This window comes from Sapajus apella, unplaced genomic scaffold (genome assembly GCF_009761245.1).
Source record: "Sapajus apella isolate SASKATOON/1434 unplaced genomic scaffold, GSC_monkey_1.0 scaffold74, whole genome shotgun sequence".
NCBI lineage: Eukaryota > Metazoa > Chordata > Mammalia > Primates > Cebidae > Sapajus > Sapajus apella.
Genome location: NW_022437014.1, coordinates 71,303 through 82,018, shown reverse-complemented (window position 1 = coordinate 82,018; position 10,716 = coordinate 71,303). Strand labels below are relative to the sequence as shown.

Here is a 10,716-nt window from a genome sequence, read left to right as displayed (position 1 = left end):
ATCCATAACTTGGAAGTGAGGCAAAAGGAGGACTATTTCCTTTCAATGTCACCTTGGGACAGGATTGATCAGAGAAGAGTTAATTTTCAAGGGGAATGTACCTTTGCCTTACAATTTACCACAGAGCCCAGACTTTGTGAAGTTACATGCTAACTTATAGGCATGTGCACAAATACGTATGTGCATGTATGTGAAGATGCAAAGGATTTTTGTTCAGCAGAGAACGAAAACAATTATGCTTTTGTTCTGTAAGGCATGCACCAGCTTTCTAACTTAGCAAACGTATTTCAGTATGTCTCTTCCAACTAAATATACAAATCTGTCTCTCAAATGCTCTTTACAATCAGCTTTGCCATTCTTTTTGGTTCTATGTGAATTAAATAAATCTTTAACCTGTGATAAAAATTTCACTTTGAGGCCAGATACAGCGGCTCATGCCTGTAATCCCAGCACTTTTGGAGGCCAAGCAGCAGGATTGCTTGAGCCCAGAGTTCAAGACCAGCCTGGGCAACACAGTGAGACCCTACCTCTACAAAAAATTTTATAAAAATTAGCTAGCTGTGGTGGTGTGCACCTGTAGTCCCAGCTATTCAGGAGGCTAAGGTGGGGAGGTCAAGGCTGCAGGTCAAGGCTGCAGTAAGTTGTTACTGTACCACTACACTCCAGCCCGAGTGACAGAACGAGACCCAGTCTCGTTGATAGAGCCACAGGTGAGGAGCTCTGCAGCTATGCTGTCTGGCTTTGGGCTAGGGGGTCAGCTTCTGCCACAAGAGGGTACCCAAGTTCAAGGCTCAAGGTAGATCTGGAGGGGAAAGACGGATGTGAAAGTACCTTGCACATCATTCACAAGTTGCAAAAGTCAGGGTTTATTGTTGAGACTAATCAGACTAGGCTACTCCAGGGCTGGAAGGTTCCAGGCTTCTGAGGACAGCATTCTCCAGGCTTGGGACACAGGCCAAGAGAAGAGGCTGCTAGGGGCAGCCCTGACATGAACCTCCTTGCCCCGGGAGGTGCCATGCCGACACTGCATTCTCCACTTCTGATGAGGCCAAGACTCCCTATGGGCCTCAGGTCCTGGGGGATGGAGACCAATCAGGACCACCCAGAGAAGTTTTCCCAAGGCCACAGAGACGCTGGAGAGGGCCGGGACAGGCAGCTGCCCAGAAGCCAGAGCTGAGGATTTTGATGAAGGAATGAAAGTCCCCAACCAACAACAGAGGTCAGCAATAGGTTCCTAACCAGTGGCCTCTGTAGCCTGGGCTCTTTCAAGACATCATCATTTTAATCAGGGGCAGGGAAGTACCCCAGCTTAGTTAACAGGATCTCCGTCCTTACAATCTGCAAACGCGGTTGTGCACACACAATGATGTTACAGCCGGGGGTCCAATGAACAATGCAGGCAGCCCAGGTCAGCCAATGCTGCACAGAGGAGGATGGTACAGCGCTGACAGGGAAAGAGACAAGGCATCCTTGCCAGGGGAAGGGCAGAATATGACAGGAAGTGAACAAACCTGTAGAATGTGAAGGAAGGGCTACAACTGAGGAGGATGAGGCAGGATTTGGCTCATACCTTGAGAGACCTGAAGTCATGCGGGCTAACAGTCCACTGCCCCCATGGTGATGGCCGGAAGGGGGTGGGCAAGGACTTATACTAAGGGTCCCAAAAGGGACCGTGGAGAACCCTCTCTCACCCTACGGGTCTCACTCCGAGCTCAGTTCAGTCACTATCTGCTACAAGTTGGCCCGGCCTCACCCCTCTCCAGATGCCCCACCTACTGCCGCTCTGCCAGTGTGGGTGGATTTGCAGAGCCCCTCCCCATCTGCTCCAGCCTGCTCCGACCCTGCTTCTCTTCTGAGCTCTCAGCCTCTATGGTCTGAGCCTCCCCTTTCAGCAGCTAATGGTATCCTGTGCATCTCCTCCATGGAGTGTGCACACTCTCCTCCTTTCTGGAGTTACTTTTCCTCTTCCTATTTTCCCTTAGCCCTGATTTCTTCAGCACTTTCTTATATTGTAGGTGGTTTTAAAACTTTTTGCATGTTGCTTTCACTTCTGTGAATCAAGACAAGTGTGTGTAAACCTTTTTGTTCTGTAACCGTTAAGACCTTTTTCTGGGCTACCGTCTAAGCTTCCTGGATCCCTGTGTGGCAAGTACAGCTCTCATTAGGCATAACACTGCACTGCGCATACACTAGGCGCCTAATTCTTGCCTGCTACTGGCAGTTTGCTTAGCATCACTGAAGTCACTCCCAGCCATGCTCAGTCATAGTCCATTTTATACAAGCCTGGGTTATTCGAATCCCAACTCCCCGGACCCTTTTCGGTGACACTGTGACCCACCCGCTCTCAGCAGAGCACAAGTAATTTGAGGGCATCGTCGCTGCTCCCTGAGCTTCTTAAACACGTCCACACCATCAAAGGCACCAGACCTGGGTGTCTCAGTGGAGAGAGGGAAGTGGCCAGCTAGTCCTGAGGCCGGCCTCGCACGCTCAGCCACAGCTTAGGGACGAGCTGGGCGTCTTCTCCCTCCCCAAGCCGGCCCCGAGCTCACAGCTCCGGCGTTGTTGAAGCCCCAGGCCCAGGAGCGCCAGGAGGCAGCCTCAGGAGAAAGGTCTGCAAGGAGCCCGGCCGTGGGAAGCCGGCCCTCTCCCTGAGCAGCCGCCACGCGCCGTCCTCGATGGCGTAGAGCAGCGTGGACACGCGGTTGACCGTGTAGACGGTGTCGCCGCGCACCACGGCCGTGAAGAGCGCTCCCTTGCTGTTGACGAACTGGCCGGGCAGCGACGTCCACTGGCCCGTGGCCAGGCTGAGGCAGTCGATGACGCAGTGCAGGAAGTCGTCCGAAGGCCCGTTGCGCACCACGTAGAGGCTGTCGCGGTGTGCCACCATGCAGTGGCCGTAGCTCTGCGGGTGCCGCAGCTCGGCCACCGGCCGCCACGCGTCAGCCCGCGCCGCGTACTCCACCACGGCGGTGGTGTCGGCCGGCCGCCACAGGCACACGAAGAGGCGGCCACGCGCCTGGGCGCACGGCACGCTGGCGGCCGGCTGCGGCAGGTCGGCCGCGAAGCTCCAGCAGCCGGCGGCCGGGTCGTAGCGCTCCACGGAGCTGACGGGGGTCCTCTGGAACTCGCCGCCGATGGCGTAGAGGCAGCCGTCGAAGCCGGCCAGCGCCACGTCGTAGCGCGGCTGGTGCGTGCTGGGGAACCGGCGCCACGTGCCGCCCTCCGCGTCGTAGCAGAAGCCCAGCTCCACCACCTCCTTGCTGGCGCCGCGCACGCCGCCCACGATGTAGAGCTTGTTGCCCAGCGTGGCCACCCCGGCCAGCAGCGTGCTGGCCTCCAGCGGCAGCGCGGCCAGCGTGCGCCACGCGTTCGCGTCCTCGTCCAGGTAGCACATGGTGCGCGACGCGTCCTCCAGGAAGCCGGGCGCGGGCGTGTGCGTGCTCACCGCCACGTAGCTGCTGGGCCGCAGCCCCGCCACGTAGGCGCGGGCCTCGGGCAGCGCCAGCCCGGCGGCCAGCCCCCGCCCGCCGTCTCGGATGAAGAGCGCGGCGCCGTGGAACAGCTCGCGCAGGCCGAAGGCGGCGGCCGCGTCGCACAGCAGCGCGCAGTTGTCCGACGTGAGGCTGTGCTCCAGGAAGCGCGCCAGCGCGGGCGCCTGCAGGAAGGCGGCGCACTCCACGGCCTGCAGCAGCTCGTCCTCCGCCGCCAGCGCCGGCCGCTCGCCGCGCAGCACCTGCAGCGTGGCACGGAAGCCGCCCGCGCTCAGGGCGCCCAGGCGCACCTCGGCCGCGCGTGCCTCCCGCATGCCGGAGCGGAAGAGGCCGCGGAAGAAGCCGCAGTGCTCCACCAGCAGGGCGCGGTCGGCCTGGAACAGCTGGCCGCCCACCCACACCTGCACCGGGGTCTCCGGGCCCCGCGGCATGGCTAGCAGGAGGGGCGCAGGCCGCCGGGGGGCCTTGGGTTCACCGGCCACCGACGCTGGGGCTCCCCCAGCGAAGAACTTCCCGGGGGGCTATAAATATCCCTCCCTGGCTAAAGATAGTACGGCCCACGTGATGTGGTGGCCCGCAGGCCGCGTGGCTGCGGGCCCGGAGGGCATCCGGAGGCCGGCGTGGTCACTGGTTTGCTTAGAAGAGACGGTAGCAATGGCCCTGTACCGTGACCTGCAGCGTGGCGGCGCACTGAGGGCCGCGGCGGAGATGCCCATTTCACCTGCGTCTTCCCAGCTGTGTGGCCTCGTGCGCGTGTCCGCACTCCGTTCCTCCTGTTCCAGATGGGGCCGGCAGGCCAGGCACGGTGGCCCACGTCGGTAATCTCAGGACTTCGGGAGGCTGAGGCGGGTGGGTCCCCTGAGCAGTTCGTCCTCCTCCGCCGTCGCTCGGCCGATGGCGGGGAACGCGTGTAGCGGGCACGGAAGCTGCCCTCGCTCAGAACGCCCAGGCCACCTCGGCGGCGTGCGCCTTCCGCATTCCAGAGCCAAGAAGCCGCGGTGCTCCACCAGCAGGGCGGGGTCTGCCTGGAAGAGCTGTCCAGGAGTTGAGGTAAGGAGTTCGAGACCAGCCTGGCCAACATGGGGAACTCCTGTCTATATGAAAAATACAAAATATACATATATGTATGGCCGGACGCCGTGGCTCACGTCTGTAATCCCAGCACTTTGGGAGGCCAAGGCAGGCGGATCACGGTGTTAGGAGACCGAGACCATCCTGGCCAACATGGTGAAACCCCATCTCTACCAAAAATACAAAAATTAGCTGGGCATGGTGGCGCGTGCCTATAATCCCAGCTACTCGGGAGGCTGAGGCAGGAGAATCACTTTAATCCAGGAGTCAGAGGTTGCAGTGAGCCGAGATTGCGCCACTGTACTCCAGCCTGGCGACAAAGGAGACTCTGTCTCAAAAAAAAAAAAAAAAAAAAAAGCCAGGCATGGTGGCGCTAGCCTGTAATACCAGCTGCTTGGGAGACTGAGGCATGACAGTAGCGTGAACTCAGGAGGCTGAGGTGGCAGTGAGCCAAGCTAGCGCCATTGCACTCCAGCCTAGGCAAAGGAGTGAGGCTCTGTCTCAAAAAAAAAAAGTAAAAAACTAAAATGGGGCCAATAATAACACCTATTTCACAGTCTTGGGACAACATCTGGAATATTCTGGATGAGGCTGAGAGTTTAGGTAACTTGTCCAGGGCCATTCTGCTAGGGAGAAACTGAGGCAAAATGAATACCCAGCCCACCTCTTCAGCTGAGAGGAGTGGGACAGGCAAATTGGAGAATGAGGCAGAGATGGAGCAAATACATTGGGCCAGACTGGGGCCCAGGACCAGGGTTTTAATTTGTCCTGGGCGTCTGGCCCTGACTCTGAGCCAGTCCAATCTCTTTTTGAGTCTTGGTTTTCTTCTCTGAAAAATGGGAAGGATGGCAACCCTGTTTTGCAGATGAGCATCCCATAAAGCCTCTGACTTGGGATGGGAATGGGAATTCCACACTTGCTGCGTGGCTCCAGGCCTTGGGAAAAGGAAGTGGGGCTGCCTAGGGGATCATATGCCTGTGGATGGGAAAAAGGGCTTCCTGAAATGATAGCTAACACTTAAATTGCATGGTGTGTCAGGCACTGTTATAAGCACTTTATATTAACTCTTTTGAATTAGAAATTATTAATGGCCTTATTTAATATATATGAAGAGACTGAATTGCTGAGAGGTTTAGTCACATAGCCAGAGAGTGGCAGGACTAGGCCTGGAACGCAGCCAGGCTGATTCTAGAGCAGGGGTCCCCAACCCCAGGGCCACGGACCTTAGGAACCAGGCCACGCAGCAGGAGGCGAGCAGTGAGCAAGTGAAGCTTCGTGTGTGTTTACAGCCACTCCCCATCCTCATTACTGCCTAATCGCTGCCTCCTATCAGATCAGTGACAGCAGGATTAGAGTCTCATTGGAGGGTGAATCCTATTGTGAACTGTGCATGGGAGGGATCTAGGTTGACTGGGCCTTATGAGAGCCTAACTAATGCCTGATGATCTGTTACTGTCTTCCATCACCTCCAGATCGGACTGTCTAGTTGCAGGAGAAGCAGCTCAGGGCTCCCATTGATTCTACATTATGGTGAGTTGTATAAGTATTTCATTATATGTTATAATAATAATAGAAATAAAGTGCACAATAAATGTAATATGCTTGAATCATCCCCAAAACCATCTCCCCTCTGCCGTCCATGGGAAAACTGTCTTTCACAAAACCAGTCCCTGCTGCCAGAAAGGCTGGGGACCGATAGAGGGTCTGCCCATACCATTGTGTTTTTTGTTGTTGTTGGGTTTTTTGTTTGGTTGGGTTTGTTTGTTTGTTTGTTTGTTTTGAGACAAGAGTCTCACTCTGTTGCCCAGGCTGGAGTGCAGTGGCATGATCTCAGCTCACTGCAACCTTTGCCTATTGGGTTCAAGTGATTCTTTTGCCTCAGCCTCCATAGTAGATAAGACTACAGGCATGCACTACGACGCCTGGCTAATTTTTGTATTTTTAGTAGAGACAAGGTTTCACCTTGTTGGCCAGGCTGGTCTTGAACTCTTGACCTCAAGTGATCCACTCTCTTTGGCCTCCCAAAGTGCTGGGCCATACCGCAGTGCTCCGATGCCTCTCTGTGCTATGAATGCTGGGCAGTCACCTTGTGTCAGGAGGGCATATTTGGAAGGCACTGCAGGCTCGTAATGGTTCAATCCTCTCACTTACAGTGGAGGACCTGGGGCAGAGGGAAAAGGGAAGTGCTCAGGGTCTTGTAGCTTGAGGCAGACAGCCCCAGGCCTCCTGCTGCCCACTCTGGCACTTTTCCCACTGCTGAGCACTTTTCTGGGTGACCAGCTAAAACTATGGGTCCCAAAATGGAGCTGGAGATGGAATGGAGCTTAATGATTATCTCTACCTGCCACCTTATTCTAAGGTGAGGAAACTGAGGCCCAGACATGTGTAAAATGGTATCTGCCATTCAGATGTTCAGCTGCCCCATCCTTACCTGCAGGCCTTCTTAAGGAGGATCAGTGGCTCACAATGACCAAGTAGAAGGTGGGAAGAAGGGCAGGGCAACGTTTCTCCCCCTTAGAAGACGCATAGATCATCACGTATGAATCTGCAGATTCAACAGGAATGTGCCCCTCCCCCGCTAGGGAACTCCTACCCAGTTCGCTCCATCAAAGCAGTGATGGGATGTGGGGACCACTTGTGTGAGCCTGGGAAGCCAGAGGCCTGGAGGAGGCAGCCAGAAATATCTCTGACTCTCTGCCCCAGGGACCAGACAGGAAGAGGAGGAGGAGATGGGGGGATGGGTGGGCAGGAGCCCCCACGAATACTATCCCAGGCGCTCTGCCAGCTTCTCTCTTTCCCCAAGGCTGCATATTGGCTGAATGGCCTGGGGTGTCCAGGCAGCAGATTCTGACAGTCCCAATCTTGGGGACCAGTGGGCTCTCAGTGCTGTGTCCTGACTGTGTCCTTCCTCGCTGGTGGCCTTAGTGGAAGGGAGAGGGTGTCTGACTGTTCCCATTTCACAGATGAGAAAAGAAAGGCTTAGAAATGAGCTGGGCTTTTCCTTGGTTATGAATGGAGATGTGGGGCTGAACTGAACTCGAGCCCACTGACCCCAGCTGCCTCTCCTCACCTGCACTCGTCTTGCCTCAGGGCAGGGAAACAGTTGCCTTCTGCTGGGGGCCGGGCTGCTGCATAGTCCTGGGACCATCGTTCCCTCCCAGATGGCCTGTTCCAGACACCTAGTAACTGGCAGACACAACCAGATGGAACCATTGCGTGGCCCTCTCCAGAGAGCAGGAGGGGGAGGGAGCGCAAACCCCTCCTGGCTGAAGTTTGCTCTTGGCTTGATTTTTTCCAAGTCCAGCCCTGCCTTGAGTGGGCTGGGGCTTGTGCACACACCCAGTTTCCACCTTCAGCAGCCAGGCAGTGGGGAGGGGGTCACCCAAGGTGGGGGTCATGTTTTCCTAAGGCTGGGCTGAGGATCAGCCCTTTTGTCCCACCCCCACGGCCCCAGTGGGGTGTTGCCTGCAGCTGGGGAGAGTTTCCTCCTCCCGGACACTGAGTGTCCCTCTGGGATTTGGAGAGGACAAGGAACTATCCCGGCTGTGGGCAGCCCACAGAGTTCCCAGGCCCTGCTCGACCCCGCACCAACCTCCCTCTCCACTCTGCATCCCCCACACTGTGTGAGGCTGGGGATGGGGGCAAAGAAAGGAGAAAGGAGCCTGCCTCAGACTCAGCCTTTCTAGAGCGCAGACCTAGTGTTGTTCACCCTGTATCCACAATGATTGGCACACAGTAGGCGTCTGTTAAGTAGACTCTCTGGGACGCTAACCTGTGGGAGTCTCCAGTCTGTTAGAGAAGCTATAACCCTTGACCTGGGAGACACCCCCACCCTCTGAAGTCTGATGGGAATGCCCTGGCCCTTGCTACTCATGCACGTAGGTGTTTCTGTACACAGGGTAGTGAGTGGCTTGTACTGCCTGGACCTGGAGAAGGAAGAGCACTGGACTGGGAGTCAGGATTCCTGCCTGGGCTCTGATGCCGGTACCACCACTGCCTAACAAAAGCTGCCCGAGCCCTTCAGGCTGCAGTGCTTCATCTGTCCAGTGGCATTTGAATCTGACTTCTAAGGCTCAGCTTTGACATCTGAACTTATCATTCAACAAGCACAGAAATGGTTGTCATGTTGTGCCTCCAGAAGAGGCAACCACATCACCAGAGGGTACCAAAAGCTTAGCTTTATGTGAAGTGGCTCCTGGGGACGGGTGGCAAGGGTGGGCCCTGCCGTCAGGAAAACTCAGAGGCCCTACATGTCTAGACCTAGGTTTGCTCCAGCGTCCACTCCAGAGATATCGAGTGAGCACCTGCTGCATACCCACTGCTGGGCTTGGTGCCACATCCTCTGCATTTTGAGTACCCAGGGCCTCCTATGAGACCCTTGATGGGGGCTGGGGATAGAGATTAAGGACAGTTGGGTTACTTGCCCTAGCAGAATAACCTTTCTCTGGACCTGAAGTGTACAAATGTCACTAAACGTTTAGTGTAGAAGTCACTAAACGGTTGTGACGTCTTCGTAGGTGGATGAGAAATGTGTGCCATTTGTATCCTGAGGAGGACGGGGAACTACCCTACTTCTTGAAGCTCTGGGTAGAACACATGTCATCTAATATACTTCTTGATATTGTCCCTGTTTTGAGACAAGGTCTCGCCCCGTCACCCAGGCTGGAGTGCAGCGGTGCAAATACAGCTTACCGCAGCCTTGACCACCTGGGCTCAAGCTGCCTTCCCACGGTGGCCTCCCTTGTAGCTGGGACTATGGGTGCACACCACCATGCCCAGCTAATTTTTTTTTATATGTTTTTGTTAGAGACAGCGTTTCACAATGTTGCCCAGGCTTGGCCTTATTTTAAAGATGAGGAACTGAGGCCCTGAAGGGCAAAGTAGCTTATTCCAGGGTCTAACAGTAGCAGCTCACAGGTGAGGAAACGGGATGGAGAAGGGCTGGTCCCAGCGATGAGGTGGGCACTGTTTTCTTCCAAAGCCTCAGAGGAGGGGCAGACTTTGAGCACTGAGCTGTCACAGCTGAGGGTCCCAGCAACCAGCTGGCCACCAGCTCAAATAATCTCTAAGCTGGAAGAGAATTAAGGGTCATCTTACTGCACCGTGGCAAGTTATGATGGAGTCTCCTCTACAACGCTTTCTTAAAGTGGTCACCCCCTTGGTTGCTACCAGTGTCAGGGGAGAGGGGTTCAGTTCCACCAAAGACAGTCCTTTCTGACTACAGACAGTCGGATGGTTAGAGAGTTCACCTTCAGACTGAGCTAGAATCCTGCAGCTCCCCTCTCTTGGTTGGTTAAGCTTAAAGATGAGGAACTGAGACCAGATAGATGTCAAGTAATATCCCAGCATCACTGAAGCTGGAAAGTAACAGAGCTTAAGTTTCCATGCAGCTGGGCCGGTGTAGGCCCACAGCTAGCCCTGTCTCCAGCAGTGGTCCATTGAGATGATGGGTTTTATCCCCACAGGCCCCATCTGGAACCAGTCTGTCTTCACAGGATGGGCCAGCCCAGGGATGTGGCTGGAACTTGGCTCCCACTTTCTCAACTCCTACAACTCAAAGGAAAATCCTTGGCCATTAGCTATATGACTAATTCTGGCCTGAGAGTGTAATCTAAACAAATTCCACCCAATACCTTAAAACACAGCTGGTTTACCATGATCCTCCCAAAACACAGTTAGGCCGAGTCAATATCCATGTCCTGGCCAGGAAAATAATTGTTCTCCGTTGAAGAGACGTTATTACCGTCCGGCTCTGACCCTGGGCCCTGCCTGCAGACTGGTTTTCCATGGCGCCTCTCTGGGTGGGTGGGTAGATGAGCTAATCACCTGGGGGAAGCAGGAGAAGGGCTGCCGGGAGGGGTCTCTGAGGCCCCCATGCCTTTCCCGGCTCTAGCCTGGAGTGTGCTCCCGAAGAGATGCCTCACAGGGTTCTAGATGTACACAGGCCTGGAGCCCAGGGCTGACTCTGTTACTCTCTATTGTGGCTCATTTTCCCCTTCCTTTAGTATTTATAGATGGGAATACCAAAGCCCAAAGAAACAAGGTGGCTTGCCCAAGATCACTCCAGGGAAGGAGCTAGCACCAGATCCTAAGCGCCCAGGGTCGAGGTGTGGGCCCTTTGGCCTGTCTTCGGTATGACCAGATTTATCCTGAG

The 10,716-nt window shown here is 55.3% G+C and overlaps 1 protein-coding gene across 1 annotated transcript; it reads right to left on the bottom strand.

Moving 5' to 3' along the window:
* Positions 1-842: 842 nt before the first annotated feature.
* On the bottom strand, positions 843-3,991 carry KBTBD13 (kelch repeat and BTB domain containing 13). The gene has a single exon (XM_032250974.1). It carries the CDS (start codon positions 3,920-3,922, stop codon positions 2,546-2,548), a length of 1,377 nt encoding a protein of 458 aa, XP_032106865.1. The 5' UTR covers positions 3,923-3,991; the 3' UTR covers positions 843-2,545.
* Positions 3,992-10,716: the final 6,725 nt, after the last annotated feature.

Excerpts from the sequence above, each read along its gene's own strand:
- KBTBD13 (XM_032250974.1), bottom strand. The coding sequence starts at position 3,922 with ATGCCGCGGGGCCCGGAGACCCCGGTGCAGGTGTGGGTGGGCGGCCAG.